At 39.1% G+C, this 17,410-nt stretch overlaps 1 protein-coding gene across 2 annotated transcripts in view; it reads right to left on the reverse strand.

Annotated features, from left to right (window-relative positions):
- NR3C1 (nuclear receptor subfamily 3 group C member 1) overlaps positions 1–17,410 on the reverse strand; it is a 126,905-nt gene that overhangs the window by 23,369 nt on the left and 86,126 nt on the right. The window contains exons 3-4 of one of the 2 annotated variants that reach the window (XM_065874167.1): positions 6,776–6,939; positions 158–274 (exon numbers count right to left, since the gene is read on the reverse strand). In XM_065874167.1, the coding sequence (XP_065730239.1) occupies positions 158–274; positions 6,776–6,939 (281 nt within the window). Of the gene's footprint in view, positions 1–157; positions 275–6,772; positions 6,940–17,410 lie in introns of both variants that reach the window. The other variant, XM_065874166.1, reaches the window with a different exon arrangement.

Raw genomic sequence — 17,410 nt, forward strand, 5'->3', positions numbered from 1 at the left:
TACAGTAAAAGTTGGTGAATAAACTTAGGCAGAATATGAAATACTCATTTAAAATCCTACTTTTAATTATTACATCTGCTTATGTATATTTTAAAAAGTAAAACAATAAATTTTTATATGATGCAGAGACAGTTCATTTTAGATATTTTTACATTACCTTCCAGGTTCATTCCTGCTTGAAGACATTTTCTATAGCGGCATGCTGGGCAGTTTTTTCTTCGAATTTTATCAATGATGCAATCATTTCTTCCAGCACAAAGATAATTGTGCTGTCCTATATGGAAAATAAAGGCACTGTTAAAATTTCACAGGCCTTAAAGGATATTTTTATGGAGAGGCTCTTTGCTGTTGTTGTTGTTTTGGGTGGAACATAGCCAAGGACCAAAGGCATTGATTAAGAAACATATAGTGTACTTTCTTACATTCATTACAAAGCTGAGAGGTCAACTTAAAATAAAAAGCCTTTCATATTCTGTTTGACACACATAGTTCATTAAAAAGAAACTTTACTGGGCTTCCGTGGTGGTGCAGTGGTTGACAGTCCGCCTGCCGATGCAGGGGACGCGGGTTCGTGCCCCGGTCCGGGAGGATCCCACATGCCACGGAGCCGCTGGGCCGGTGAGCCATGGCCGCTGAGCCTGCGCGTCCGGAGCCTGTGCTCCGCAGCGGGAGAGGCCACAACAGTGAGAGGCCCGCGTACCGCAAAAAAAAAAAAAAAAAAAAAAACTTTCCTGCAGTATACATATAGAAAAGCTCACAAATCCTAAGTGTGCCACCTAACCTAATAAATTTTCATAAGCCAAACACTTCCATGTAATCAGCTCTCATATCAAGAAGCGGAACAGTTCCCCCACAAACCCTCTTGTTGCCCCCTTCCAGTCCCTACCTACCAGGGGTAACCTCTTTCTTGATAAGCTGTTCTTTAAATTGTGCTTTAAACAGTTGTTTCTTCTAACAATTACAGAAGATCTCTGTATTTTATTTATTCTATTTATAGAAGATCTCATTATTTTATTATGACTTCTAACTTAATGCTAAGGAGGACTAGAGAAAGAGGAAACTGGTTTAAAAATACTGTGAGAGCCGCAAAAGGAAAATGACTTTAATTCAGCATTGCACCACCGTATGCAAATAAAGCGTGCTCCCCTTCCAAATTTTTAAATAAAGTGATAGGTAAACACTTCAATTATGTTAAGGTTGCCAGCAATTAGTTAGGTGTATCACAGACTTGGCAAACTAAGCTACTGTATATAGGACTTAGGGAGATTTGTTCATCATTTCACATGCTTTTTGACTCCAAATACTAAAGATCGTTACTGTTTAAAATCTTCTGCCACCCAGTATTAAATGTGCTAAGAGGCAGAAATGCAGTTTTCACCTGTCAAAAATTTTCAAGGAAAATTTAAAAGGGACTTCCCTGGTGGCGCAGTGGTTAAGGATCCGCCTGCCAAAGCAGGGGACACAGGTTCGAGCCCTGGTCCGGGAAGATCCCACATGCCGTGGAGCGACTAAGCCTGCGGGCCATAGCTACTGAGCCTGCGCGCCTAGAGCCCGTGCTCTGCAGCAAGAGAAGCCACCACGATGAGAAGCCCACGCACCGCAACAAAGAGTAGCCCCGGCTCACCACAACCCGCGCACAGCAACGAAGACCCAATGCAGCCAAAAATAAATAAATTAATTAAAAAGAACAACAAAACAAGGGACAGACAGAAAGTCTTCCTACCCTCTCCCTCCCCTCAATTGTACCCTATTTTGTTGAAGAAAACTATCTGAAGATTTGCTAGCCTGGCAAAAATTGAAAGGATCCTCCTACACAAGACCAGCGTATCTAAATAGATACACTAGATAATTAAGAGTCTGTGTCTTTACACTAGAGGGGATGGTCTTCAGAAGACTACTGGACATTTGTCTGCTCAAAAATAAATCATATTCAAAGAAAAGAGAAAAAATCATAATCATCAATTCATTAGGTTGAATGTACCTAGCCTAATTTCTGGGAAAAGATACTTTATGCATAGAATAATCTACTTGACTTGGATGAAAATAAACTATATTCGTTTCTTCCTAACATGTTAAATCACACTGCTTCTTAAGCATTAGTTTGGGGTAGATGGTTAACTGTATCAGGTTCAATTCTTTGTGAGAAATAGGCCACAGAATTGACTAATGGTCGACAATTCAGCTTTGTTCCAGAGTTGTCCTCCAATGCCAAATGTCTGTACGAGCTGTTTCAATTCCTTTCTGTATTGTGTAAGTTTGCTAGCTTCTTTACTTGGACGTGAAATGGAAGCACTAATGCAATAATTCTAGCCTCTATACAGTTTAAGTAGGAACAACAGATGCCATCGTAATTGAAGCACTTATAATACACAGAAGTTCTACCCCATAAGAATATCCCTGAATCACTGTCCTGTAGTTAATTGAAAAAATTACTCATTGCTAAACACAGAAAAAGTTTCAGTGCGTTATTTGTATCTAACCAAAAGATGAGAATGTGCATGTTATGCTAATAATGATTTCTTAATCCCAGGCATGTCTCGAGCACAATTAAGAATCTGAGCTACACGATCAGGGGGCATTGTACCTTCGTAAGTTCTAATCAGCTCTTTCTGGTTATTAGTATGAAGTTGGACAAGCCTTTGGGTGTGTTATCTCTAAAAAGAATAGTGGTCACTATTTACAAGGCATGGACATGTACCACTAACAGTCACCCCCTGTCAATCATTTTGATAAGACAATAAGACATCTTAGTTTGGAATTCCTGTGTCCTTTACCACTTGGTAAATTCCCTTTCTAACTAAAAAGAGAGAGATGTCAGGAGAAGAGCCTTCAGGCCAGCTGGAATTTCTCAACATTGTTTTGTTTGCATTGTATTTATATTTTTATGGTAAAAATCTATTTTTGGCAATTGATTCTATTTCTATTTATGGTAGATGTGGTAGCCAGCCTCCAAGATGGCCCCCAGTGGTCTCTGTCTCCTGGTATTCACACTCTTAGATAGTCCCTTCCCAAACTGTACCAGCACTGGTCTGTGTGACCAATAAAATACAGCACAAGTGACAAGTATATCACATCTGAGATTAAGTTATAAAGATATTATGTTCCCGTATTTGTCACAGCCTCTCTTGTGGATCATTTGTTCCAGGGGAGGCCAGCTGCTATGTTGAGAGCAACACTAGAGGAGGCCCACATAATGAGGAACTGAAGCTTCCTGCGAAAAGCAATGTTAATGGGCTGGAAGTGGATCCTCTAGCCCCACTCAAGCCTTCAGATGACTGCAGCTTCCACCAACAGTCTGAATGTAACTTCATGAGAGTCCCAGGACTACCCAGCTAATAAGCTGCTCCCAAATTCCTGACTCTCCAGAAGCTGCGTGATATAATAAACATCTCGTTTTAAGCTACTCATTTTGGGGGTAATTTGTTACACATCAATAGATAACTAATACAGTAGGGATAGTAAAGTTGTTTTAAAATAAAGTTATAAAGAAGAGTGATCCAAGAAGAATATTAGGTAGTAAATATAACAGTGATGCTTGGACATGATCAAGATAATGAAAGTGGTATAGGAAATGGGCAACACAGCAAAGGGCATGTCCTAGGGTTTTCTGTAGTTTGTATACCCTATTGGATTGGAAGTATCCAAGTTTCAAATGTGAACTGTGACCGTCAGCTTGAGCATCTTTCTTTACTGCTCTCAAAAACAGTGTGGTATAGTGCAAAGTGCACTTGGCAAAGGGCCAGGAAGCCCTTGGTCTGATTTGCAGCTCTACTGCCTAGCTGTGTGATCTCAGTAATGTTTATTAACCTTTCTGAACCCTCTGGTTCTCCAACTGTAAAGTTGGAAAATTAGCACCTACCTTGCTGTGCTTCTGCAAGGGTTAAAGGCAGTTGTGTAGAAGGTTCTTAAAATAGTGCCTAGCACATTGTAAGCACTCAATAAACACTAGCTAGTAAATAATTCCCTTGTTATTGCTTTCATCTCAGTATTTAACTAGATTATAAACTGCCAGGAGATGTGATTTTTATCCTTTCAGGAAGTCAGTATAGCATTGAGATTAAGAGCCTGTTTGGAGACAGCTATGTTTGAATCCTAGCTCTGTCAAACTGTGTGAGCTTCAGTTTCCTAGTCTATCAAATATGGATCATAATAGCATCTAAGCTCCCACAGAGCTGTTAATTAAGTGGTATGTGGGCTTCCCTGGTGGCGCAGTGGTTGAGAGTCCGCCTGCCGATGCAGGGGACGCGGGTTCGTGCCCCGGTCCGGGAAGATCCCACATGCCGCGAAGCGGCTAGGCCCGTGAGCCATGGCCGCTGAGCCTGCGCGTCCGGAGCCTGTGCTCCGCAACGGGAGAGGCCACAGCAGTGAGAGGCCCGCGTACCTCAAAAAAAAGAGGCCCGCGTACCGCAAAAAAAAAAAAAAAAAAAAAATTAAGTGGTATGACATAGAAAACATAGTGCTTGGTACATCGTAAATGAAGGGTAGCTGATATCCATCTCCATTATGACCCACCAACAAAGATTATATGCAATTTGTGCAAAGGGAACATAAGAAAAAGGGACTCAGCGAAAAAAAAGATCATTCAGCTGGTATACATCTAAAGAAATGGAGCTACCCAAATTCTTCTCTGTATGCAAAAAAGCAACTCCTAGAATAATGAATAAAAAAATTCAAAATATCAATCCTCGATCTGGGTTGTATGGATAATAAATGAGTAAAACTTTTGCAAATTTCCTAAAAATATTTAAATGTTTGGGTATTTACAATACTTTGCCAGTTTGGTGGACAACCTATGATATCTAGCAGGTGTTAAAAATGGAATGAATGTAGTGTAATGAAAATCATACAAACTTCATCTTTGTAAGTGTTCAAGAAAGTGCTCCAAAATATGTATCTGGACTTAGAAACAGATTTCTATCATGTCTAGAAAGGAAAAGTAGAACTGCCATGAGTTAGTTTAGCAAATGATTACAGAATTTTAGAGCTGGAAGTGACCCTGGAGAAAATTTAAGTCCAAATAAAGGATTTACTTAACACAGTTCACATTTTAACCTTTTCTTATTAATCATGTAATCTAGCTATCATATTTAACTGAAATACTTATATGATATACATTTTGAAATAGTATAGCTAATATTCAATGAAATTTTACCTTAAAACACGTGTAAGAATTTAATTCTAAAGCAGAGATTAAGGCCAGAGGGCATATGGCCTGCAGTGATGTCTTATTTGTAGTATGTTTAGCTTTTTTTTTTCTTTTTTAAATTGCATTTGGATGCTTTTAGGTAGGGCATGCTTGCACTCTCTAACATAAATAACTGCCCTTCCTTGCCCAGTTGTATTATATTTGGCCAGAATGACCCACACTCAGTCCCTGTAGGCATTGGAATTGGAAGCCCTGTTTTAAGGAATAATTTTAGTTAAAATGAGGACAAATGAAAAAAATTTTTTTTTAATTCCTGTATTTCTCTTAAGGCTCCATTGTCTCATTCTGAATTTCACTTTCAGAATTAAAATTTGTCAATATTACTTTGATGTACAGAAATACTGTAATACTGTTATCACTGCATTTATATATACCATGGAAAGAACTAATCAGTGAAGAAAGTGCTGAATAAAGTAAGGACAAGAAGAAGCTTCTGTCTGTGGTAAATAACATCTACTTTGTTAGAGACATTGCATTAATTAGGGGTGGGCTTTACTTAATGACTCTACTCAGTAGTTGGATGATACCAAACTGGTTAAAGCCTGCATCCCTGTGCTCTCTGCGGGATAACACAAGTAGTTTTATAGTTTGTTAATATATGAAAAGCAATCCAAACAAAAGAAAATGACTCATCTAACTCTTAAGGACATGCAAACTCAACTGAAGCCAGATAATAATCTTTCCCATACTGTGAATGAATACGTTAATTTTTTAAAAATCTAATTATCTAATCAGAGCTTTAGGTAATCCATTCAGGCCACGCTGCCTTCCAAATGCTTTACAAATAACTAAATTACAAAACAGTTTTTTCTAAGAGGATTCACTGGTCATATTAGAAAATTTTAGTGTGACTTTCAATAATTTGCTTATGGAATCAATTTTTCCTTCTGTAAGGAGCTGATGTGCAGGCTGAATCTGTAACAAGGGTAAAATTTACATGAATATAATACTTGTCAAGTGAAGTCACCTTCTCTAAAACACCTTCTTTCCTGACCTCCTCAGGCATTTTGTCACTTGCTCCTCTGTATTATAATCTCTGTACCTTGTAACTGTTAACTCATCTTTCACTTCCAAGTACACTGTGACCTACCAGAGAGCAGGGATCAGGTCTTACACCACATTTATATCACAAAGCACAGGGCTGGCTTATTGGAAAACAAAACAAAACACTTTTCCCCCTCACAGTTCTCATTATCACTCATTTTTGCCAGACTGGAATAGTTGGTGGCTTTAAAACCAGCTAATTCATGGGAATTAAAGCCCATAATACTAACACAATGAGCACTAGTTACTGCTGAAACCTAACGCCATCACTTCACATGATAGCACTTTCTTAGTTATCTTCTGTTCTCTGACCATACTCCCTCCCTTCAGTTTATAGTTTTCTATTTTATTCTAGTTTGTTTTTTAAAGTATCTCTTCCCCACTAGAGCACTTAGGAGCTACCCTCCTCCCCCTGCTTTTACTGACTTCTAGCCTTAATGGGCTTTGCATATAATAGAAATTTCAGAATCCACTCTGAGAAATAGGAACCAGAGAAATAATAAAACTCTTCAAAACACACACTACCTTCCACTGCTCTTTTGAAGAATACTTTACAGCTTCCACAAGTTAAGACCCCATAATGACATCCCGAAGCTTCATCAGAGCACACTAGGCAGAGTTTGGGAGGTGGTCCCGTTGCTGCTGAGGAGCTGGATGGAGGAGAGCTTACATCTGGTCTCATTCCAGGGCTAAAAAAGGAAGAAAGCAGTGTGACGATTTAACTGTCATGACTGTCACAGAAGTATCAAAATACAGTTCTCTTACCTTCTCACTCCACAGTGAGCATGTTCACACTGAACTCTGGCTTCAAGTACAAGCAAGCATTAAAAAAATCCTACTCAGGTATAGTCAAATAACGTTTTATTCTTCTATACAAAATTAAGAGTGAGGTAATTTCTTTTTAAGTATTCCCTGGGAGTTCCCTGGGGTCTGGTGGTTAGGATTTGGTACTTTCACTGCCGTAGTCCAGGTTCAATGTTTGGTCGGGGAACTGAAATCCCAGAAGCCATGGGGCATGGCAAAAAAAAAAAAAAAAAAAGAAAAAAGAAACGTATCCCTTAAAAAGAATGGACTTAGATATTATAATTTTTAGTTGCTTGGGAGTTGTTTATAATCACCTTTACTAAAGTATCATTTACATACAATAACATTAACCATTTATAAGTGTACAATTGATGAGGTTTGTTAAATGGATAATTGTGTAACTACCACCATGATCAAGAGATATAGTATATATTCCATCAACCGCCAAAGATTCCTTAGGACATCATTTTTTTTCCTCAAATTTTAAGATATTGTACAGGGATCTTTCTAATTTCATTCAAGTCTCATTACAATTCTACCCATTCCTCTGCTTGAGTTAAAATTTCTTACAATATACACATAATTTGTTCTATTGTGCTTTACTTTATTGCACTTAACAGATGCTGCAAAATTGTCAGATGGTTAGTATTTTTTAGCAACAAAGTATTTTTTTTTAAGTTTTATTTTATATTTTATACAGCACGTTCTTATTAGTTATCTATTTTATCCATATTAGTGTATACATGTCAATCCCAATCTCCCAGTTCATCACACCACCCCCACCACCACTTTCCCCCCTTGGTGCCCATAGGTTTGTTCTCTACATCTGTGTCTCTATTTCAGCCCTGCAAACCGGTTCATCTGTACCATTTTTCTAGGTTCCACATATATGCATTAATCTACGACATTTTTCTCTTTCTGACTTAGTTCACTCTGTATGACAGTCTCTGGATCCATCCACATCTCTACAAATGACCCAATTTTGTTCCTTTTTATGGCTGAGTAATATTCCATTGTATACATGTACCACATCTTCTTTATCCATTCGTCTGTCGATGGGCATTTAGGTTGCTTCCGTGACCTGGCTATTGTAAATGGTGCTGCAATGAACATTGGGGTGCATGTGTCTTTCTGACTTATGGTTTTCTCTGGGTATATGCCCAACAAAGTATTTTAAAATTAAGGTATGTACATTGCTTTTCAGACACACTGCACACTTAACAGACTATAGTATAGTGTAAACATAACTTTTATATGCACTGGAAAGTGACTTCCTTTATTGCAACATTTTCTTTCTTGCTGTGGTCTGGAACCAAACCAGCAGTATCTCTGAGGTATGACTGTATTAAAGTTTGGTCCAGCATCTCTCATTCCCAATGTCATACTGGCTGAAATGACAGTTGTTTTTTATGACTTAGAAGAGAATGGTGCAGAAACATTACCTCCTACAACTTTCTAGTCTGGCTTGCAGCAAGTAAGACTTTTTTCCAGCACTGGGCTTTCAACAGTAAGGACTATGCTGCCCTCCCCACTCTATGTACATATGCCCTGGAGAAAAAGATGGAAAATGGGAACCTGCTTCTCCTGCTAGGTCTTGTTTTCATTTTGTAGATTTCTCACTACAAAAGATAAATATCCCTTTTCTAATTTGTTGTTCTGAGAATTTTCAAACACTCAAAAGTTGAAAGTATTGTGCAATGGATGTACAGTCTTTACTTATACTCACCAATTCTCAACATTTTGCCACATTTGCTTATAAAGATATATTTTTATAAACCAACGAACGAAACAGGGATCCCTTTAATGCTAGAGGAAAAGTTAACTATAAAACCTTCAATATAGATGATACAGTGGTTTCCAATGTTGTATATTTCTAAGGAATGTTCATCTTACACGCTAACTTTAGAACCAAAACTGTATTGTGTGCTGTATAACTCAAACGAGTTCCTAACCTTTCTAACCTTGCGTAACTAAAAAGAGTCCCTGAAAATAGTTCCTAGAGACTGCTAATTCCTTCTCTGGTCATGTGTTCTTCAAACATATGGATGGTAGCAATCTGTTGATTTTGGAACTTTACACATTAAAAGTGTATTGTTCATCACCTATATATCTCTCCCTGAGATTTTCTTTATCTGCCTATTCTCTAAAAGAGATGGCATTTAGGGATAAATTATTCATAAATAATATTATTAAATCTCAATTACAAATATGCTTAAACTAAATCACAGAGCAAACTGACTTAAGAAATTGGGTAATTAACATGGTTAGAAATTATATTTATTAAGTAACATCTTTTTGTTATTCTGTTTTTGGAATAAAAGTTAAAAGTTGGACTTCCCTGGTGGCATAGTGGTTAAGCATCCGCCTGCCAATGCAGGGGACACGGGTTTGAGCCCTGGTCCAGGAAGATCCCACATGCCGCGGAGCAACTAAGCCCGTGCGCCACAACTACTGAGCCTGTGCTCTAGAGGCCGTGAACCACAACTACTGAAGCCCGCGCGCCTAGAGCCAGTGCTCTGCAGCGAGAAGCCACCGCAATGAGAAGTCCGTGCACTGCAACGAAGAGTAGCCCCCGCCCAGCAACGAAGACCCAGCACAGCCAAACATTTTAAATAAATAAATATTTAAAAAGTTAAAGTTGATTGTAGAATGACAATTTGTTTTGTAAATGTCACTTTAAATAATTAGGTCGATAAACTCCAAAGCTCCCCCTGAATTCTGTCCTCAAACGAAGCTAGCCAACCCTATGTTTACCTAGATGCTTAGCGACTGACAGCATTCCCACCACTCCAGTTCTGGGAATAGGCCCCAGGGTTTCATATTGTTCTCTGAACACTGTCAAGGAGAATTTCTGGATGCTTCTGTATCACAGGGCATTGATCCCCTGCTAGATTTGGGAGAGTGTACTGAGTGCATATTGAAAGCCTACAATGGAAGAGAATAACCTGAAATGACTCTGCTGTAGGTCTGGCACGAACCATCCTTGATTAATGGAAACTTGTGACTAATGTAGCTGAGCTGCTCTGGGCCAGAGTTTTACAGAGAAGTAGGAAGGTCTTGGAGTGAGTGAACAGAGCAATGTGTTAGGGAAGCAAAAAATTCCTTGGCTTCTGTTCTGAAGATGCTCCTATTCCTGCTCAGCCAATCTCTGTCATCTGACATCTATTTTTAGGGACCATCCAGTTGTTTATATATTTAGTTTATGGAAAGTAAGTGCAATATTTATTGATTTGAAAGGTTAACTCTACAGTGTTCCCTCAACTAATTTTATATATATATATATACATATATATACACACAGACACAGAAATACATATTAAAAATGTTTAAACAGTACTTTGGTAGTATTTTATAGTATTAAAACACTTTCATGAATAGAATCTCATCTGTCCTCTCAACAACCCTGTGAAAAGGATGCCATCACCTCTAGATGAGGTCACGCAGTTGTTGGAGGTTGATCAGGGAGCCTGTTTGTGGTCAAATTGACATGTTTCAGATCCCAGTTCTACCATTTCAAAGCTTATGTGACCTTGGATAGGTATCTACTACTTTGAACCTCTGTTTTCTCACAAGTAAACTCGAAGGACATCACCTGTGTGTGTGTTGTGAAAACAAAAGAACACACAGAAAGTCTAGCACATAGTTCCTCCCTCCAGCAGGCACCTGATAAATGTTCATTCTTTTCTCTTTCAGGAAAACAAGATTTTATGAGAAAGCCTGATATAAGTATTATGTAAGTAGTATTAAGTCTAAAATCTAGGACAGTATTCCCAAATTCTCAGTTATAATTAGAGCACATGCAAAACACGTTCAGGCCACTCAACTGTGAGCTAGAGATGGCAAACAAGAGAGAAAGTTAAAACTAAATGAACAGGGCTTCCCTGGTGGCACAGTGGTTGAGTCCTCCTGCCAATGCAGGGGACACAGGTTTGAGCCCTGGTCCGAGAAGATCTCATAAGCCGCGGAGCAACTAAGCCCACGCGCCACAACTGCTGAGCCTGCACTCTAGAGCCCGTGAGCCACAACTACTGAAGCCCATGCACCTAGAGCCCGTGCTCTGCAACAAGAGAAGCCACCGCAATGAGAAGCCTGTGCACTGCAATGAAAAGTAGCCCCTGCTCGCCGCAACTAGAGATAGCCCGCGCGCAGCAATGAAGACCCAACGCAGACATAAAAAAAAAAAAGAAAAAAAAAAACTACATGAACAAATGGACTGATCAAATCTGCAACTAAGAATCTGGAACTTAAGTCAGGCCTTCGGCATCCCTTCCGGCAGTCATTCTAGGCTACATCAGATAAAAACTAAATACACGGAAAGCTGCTAAGTGTACCACTGACATCAATGGAAAAAAAATCAGTTTTTGTCACACAAATATGAGCACTATGATGGCCTATAGTGAACCCCACTGGGAGAAATGAATGAACACAAAATGTTATTCAATTGCAACTGTGACCCTATGATACTGCTAAAAGGGCGGGGGTTCAACAAAATGGTTAGAACTCAAAGGAAAACCATATGGAATCATCATCTTTTAATAAGGATACATGACAACAAGAAAGAAAAAGCACACCATAATAAGACTGCATATTACACGCCCCCCACCCTTTTTTTTTTTTGCGGTACGCGGGCCTCTCACTGTCGTGGCCTCTCCCGTTGCGGAGCACAGGCTCTGGACGTGCAGGCTCAGTGGCCATGGCTCACGGGCCCAGCCGCTCCGCGGCATGTGGGATCTTCCCGGACCGGGGCATGAACCCGTGTCCCCTGCACTGGCAGGCGGACTCTCAACCATTGCACCACCAGGGAAGCTCTACACCCGCTTTTGAACAGAAAAGCTGAATTGTCCTGGTCTTTTGCTCAGTGTGTGTTTACAGCTGTGTCAAACAAACATTCTGAAGATGCTAAGAGGTTCTATTATGAACTGACTGTATCCAGAGTGCTTTCTTTTAAGTGAAGAGTGGAAATAACAAAATGTGTTGTTTCAGGTGAATACTTGAATGCTGTCTCCCACTCAAAATGGAAAGTGTGCTGGACATCAAGTTATTCCTGAGGCTACTGAGTTTACATTAGAGAGAGAAAAGATACGTATAAAGCAGGTTTTTCTGTTTAATTTTCTTGCAAGAAAGGCAGTTGATGAAAGGAGGATCACGGATGGATGGAAGTTACACACACCTTGAGAAACATGTAAAACGTGCAGGTAAATGACACCCTTTCAGCACATGGTTCCTGGTATCTGAATGCCAGGCACTGTGAGGATACACAGGTCATATCATACATGAAAATGTGTTACTGAAATGACAGTGGACCTAGAAACTTTGATCTAGGTAGGAGCAGCAGAATACTTTTGGCTGCTTCAGTGTCATGGTAGTACTACTAGGAAGTGATTCAGCTATATATATAGACAAATCTGGACTTACATCCTAGCTCCAGTGCTTTAACAACTGTGTGACAGTGACTAGCTGATAAGCCCTTGACTCTTTTTCCTTATTAGTACCATTTTAGGACCTTCTGTGTAGATTATATATTTGAGTTATATAAAGTAGTGGCACACAACACTTGCTGATCATCAAACAATATGTTTCTCCTTAACCCTCAGGCATTAACTTCTTTTTTCTCCCTCCCCCCAACTTCTCCTTCCTTTCTGGAGGATCCCAAGGAATGAGAAGTGCTTTGAAGAACCTTCTCTGTGAGACAGGGGAAGGTTAATGGTCCTTCAGAAACTTAAGTTCAGGTAATTGTAGATATTCTTTCTTGATTCTGCACCCAAAATCGACAGTTTCGTTTCGTAAACGTTCATGTTGCAATGAGGAATCTAAAACCCTATCAGTGCACTTTTTTGTTATCTATGTTACATTAAATCCACTGGTCTGTCTTGTACTTTGAATGGATCTTTTACCCATGCGTGATTTTGAACTATCATGCATTAGTCATTTGGAAAATACTGGTTCACTAAGTTATGCAGATCTTCCAAATGCTGACACAGTTCGTTATACAGTGTAAGAGTTGCATTTGTCCAGCTCACAGTGGCAGATACAAGGTTTCCAAAATTCTGCATTTTGTTTGGGAAACTCTAACTTTTACTGATTGGCAACAAGTACTGTCACTTGTCTTCCTTGAAGCGATAAGCTCACTTCAGTCATCTCTGAGAAAACATCTGCCAAATTCCCAAGGCTGAAAACCCGTAGTTTATCCATCCTATACCATGAAAAACGTAGTTTGTTCAACTCTCAACTTAAAGAAAAGCACATGTAAGACTGTTTGAGACAACCATCAAATACTATATGCAGCATAAGTGCTTTACACAAAATGGATACTAAGACACATACATTAAAGGGTGGAGACTTATGTGAATTAGTGCAGTGTTTCCTCAAAGGTATCTTTAGGTGGAACTGGCTTGCTTTCTTCTTTAACTGTGAGTATACTGCAGTTAAATACAATGACTACTGTACCCTAAGACACCAGCAGTTTTACTCATCATTGGTTTTGGTACCATCAGTGCAAATGTCAACAGAGTGAAAAATGCAAATAAAGACTATGTATTATCATGAAAATAGTTTTGAAAGGAATGGGGACTCCCAGGGGCCCATAGATCACATGTTGAGAACTGCTGTTAAAGAGGATAGTGAGGGCTTTAAGTCAGACATGCTAGAATTCATAGCCTAACTGCAGTGTAGTAGCTTCGTGACCTTTTAATGTCTCTAAATCTCAACTGCCTTATTTCTAAATGGGGACTGTAATGTACTTGGCAAAATGATACAGTATTGCTTACTAAGTGAGAGGCTTTCCCCCACGGAGGAAGGAAGAGAGACGATAAACTATGATAAACCCAAATGGTGTGGTTGGCTTAGCCTTCAATTTAAGTGAACTTAATCAACAATTTTTCAATGAAATGCTAGAAATTCGTTTTGGAAAAAAGCAAAACTGATATTATCTCAGACAGCAAATATTAATTAACATGGGAAAAAATCCTGGAAATAAAGCTGCTACAACTCGATTAATTTTTACCAACTACAAATGGAATAGGTATATTCTCCCTGGCTTACCAGTTTTTGTCCTAATACCATAAAGCAGTGGTTCTCAATTGGGAGCAGTTTTACTCCCCAGGGGACATCTGGCTACCTCTGGAGACGTTTTTGGTTGTCACAACTCGGGAAATGCCACTGGTATCTAGCGAGAAGAGGCTAGGGTGCCGCTAAGCCTCCCACAATGCACAGCAGACAGTCTTCCACAACAAATAATTATCCAGCTTCAATGTCAACAGTGCTGAGGTTAAGAAATCCTTGCTATAAATCTTTAAGCAACATAAAGCGGGGGAAAAAAAACAAAGAAGAAAATTCAACAAGGACCAGAAACTTATTGTAAAGCCTTCTAAACTATCTTTTAAAATGGAGCAACTGCCCTACTGAGGTAGCTGTAAATATTCTTTGATTCAAGACAAGTCCAAAAAGAGATTCAAAACAGAGCTGAGGCCAGGGACTATACAAGTTTAGTGATTAGCTTGAGTTAGTAATTTACTTTTATTTTCCCCTCTAGCACTAGCACTAAGAGGTGATTTTTACACATTAAAGTCACCTGCACTTTTCTTATCTTTGTTCATTAGGAAAAATGTAAATACTCAGTTGCACACACCAGGTGATTGTATTTTCTGACTGCCCATTTATCCCTGCATTAGCCGAAGGATTACTGATTTGTTTGATAATAAGCTATGGAATAGTTTTCAAATCAAATAGAAAAATACTCTGGGGGAAGGCTTTCATAATATTTCTGTTAAATGGTTTTAGCAGAGTGCATTTTATCTTATTTAGCAAGCCAAAAAAAAAAAGAGAGACTGATTAATCTCTTTGCTTTGCATTTGCTGAGCGAGGTTTCTATTGGTTCTAACTTTAGGTGCCTACTAAGACAGTTTCCTCAAACTATGCCTCATTTATACTGACTCATCTTAGGGAGGAGGTTAGAGCACCAACGCCTGTACTGTAAAGCTGTACTGTAGTGTCCAGGAACATTTTCAGTAAAGGATGACTGTTGGAGGAGATGTCCTTTTTTAGATCTCTGAGACACCAATGGCCTGTCATTTAACATCTCTGCACTTAGTTTCCCTGTCTGTAAAATGAAGGTGTTGAATCAATAAACTCCAAAGAAGCGGTCACTATTTCCCAAGGTAGGGGTGGGAAGTAGGCAAGAATATACTTGGGTCTGTGAAAGACTTCTTTGGACCTGTATTTTTATTTATATGAAGAGAGAATATGGTCACCCTATCTATATGCTCCTTTCTTAAAGTCTAATCTAATGTGTTTTCCTCTGTGTTTCTTTCTCTCTGGAAGGATCAGTCCTCAGTCTAGTGACTGTGCTGGGTAACTTAGTTCCTAAGAGATGAAATCTTGTTTCATGTTTTCAGTTCCATTGGCTCAGGCCTGCACTGAGGGACATGAGTTTCAATGAAAGGAGGAGTAATGATGTTCTAGTAACAGAATACTAAGACCAAGAGTAAGTAGCAAGCACAGTGAGGAGAAAACTTTTTTCTTTACATGGTTATTTCTAGAATGAAGACCTGATTTTGTTCTACCTGATGCTTTCTTGCTTCTTAAGAGCACACAAGAATAACTATGATTTAGTACATGCAGATTTATGAATGTGACGTCTTCGAATAAGGCAAGAACAAAATTTTTGAGCTGGAATCTCATTTGTGATTAATTTTTTAAAATGTCCTTTCATGACTTGTTTTTTCTCATATACCAATGTATTTGTAGTTTTACTTGGGTTTTATTTTTAGGGAGTGGGGTGGTAATACCTTGTCTTCCTACAGTGCTATTCAGTAGGTAACTTAGGAGTCAAGTCCCATAGCTGAATGCTGTGGTTATTACAATTATTTGTAATTCCATTATAAGCTTTAATTGGGGCTTGTACCTGCATCTTTTGTATTTTGTACATTCAGTTATTTGGACTTTCGGAGTCCTCTTTGGTTTGTCATGTGTGTCTACTTTGTAGATTTCACCAACTGTGGTCTATTTTGGGTTTGTACTTTAATTTAGAATAGTGTTAAGTTGATGGTTTGTATTTTATTTCATTTCACATTAGTTTGAAGGAAATTATTTAACTTTTGGATTCTGGAATTTTGATCATTTACTGTAATTTGTAATATAACTGCTGTGAAATGCTTGACAAGAAACAAACACTGTGCATTTCCACCTCAACTACAACCACCACGTATTTCTAAATATCTTACTCTGTTCTCAGAGAGAGACCTGACTTCCTCTCACCATACTTAGTAACCCTCAGTACTTAGTTGCCAGTTCCAACCTTTTTCCACATCCTATTTATTATTCCCTATGATGTACCTTTCCCTTTCTGTCCACTCTGCCTCCATCTTAATGCATGTCTTCCCTCACCTCTTGCCTTAACCACTGCAGTGGTTTATACTAAGTAGTCCTCCTCGCTCTGGCTGCTTCTCTTTCCATTATGTCCCCTACAACGCTAAAACTCATTTTTCTCATCGTGATTAAAAATCTCCGAGGTTCTTCCGTGTTAATAAGCAGTTCAAGCCCAACGTGGTCCACAATCTGGTTCCTCTTTCTTTCTCCAATTATATGCCTTCCCACTCCTCTACACGAACCATCTGGTTTCTTTAACACCTTAGAGATCCTATATTCTACAAATATTTATTTTTTATTTAGTATTGATTTTATTTATTTGGCTGCGCCGGGTCTTAGTTGTGGCACATGGGATCCTCCCCATCATGTCCGGGATCTTTTTTAGTTGCGGCATGAGGGATCTAGTTCCCTAACCGCAGATCAAACCCAGGGCCTCTGCATTGGGAGCGCAGAGTCCCATCCACTGGACCACCAGGGAAGTCCCTCTACAAGTATTTACGAAGGGACTACTATGTGCCCATTTCCCTCAAAGCTTGTCCTAAGATCTCTTCTTCCAGGCTGGAGTGTCTGCCGTGGCCTTTCTGATCCAAGACAACCTCTAGACTCCCTTAAACACTGCCATGTAGCACTTTCCACATGATATCTCTTGATTTATATTTCCATCAATAATTCCTTTTAGGTAGGGTCCATGTCTTAGGCCTCTTATATCACCAGCATCTTGTTACAGTGTCCAGTATATGTTATTTTATTTAGCTTACTTATATGTTACATCTTTTTATATTCTGCAAAAGAATTTGAGGCAGCTAACGTGTTAACTGTACTAGGGGTACAATCTCATAAACATCTATCACCTCACTACTACTAGGAGCTACTCTGCAAGCTCTTTCTTTATATACATTATCCCCTTTAATCCTCTCCACAAACGTACGAGGTGGGTACTGTTTTCAGTGTTTTACAGATGAGGAAGCAGATTTAGAGAAGCTGACCTGC

The sequence above is a fragment of the Phocoena phocoena genome, chromosome 3 (assembly GCF_963924675.1).
Source record: "Phocoena phocoena chromosome 3, mPhoPho1.1, whole genome shotgun sequence".
NCBI classification, from domain to species: Eukaryota; Metazoa; Chordata; class Mammalia; order Artiodactyla; family Phocoenidae; genus Phocoena; species Phocoena phocoena.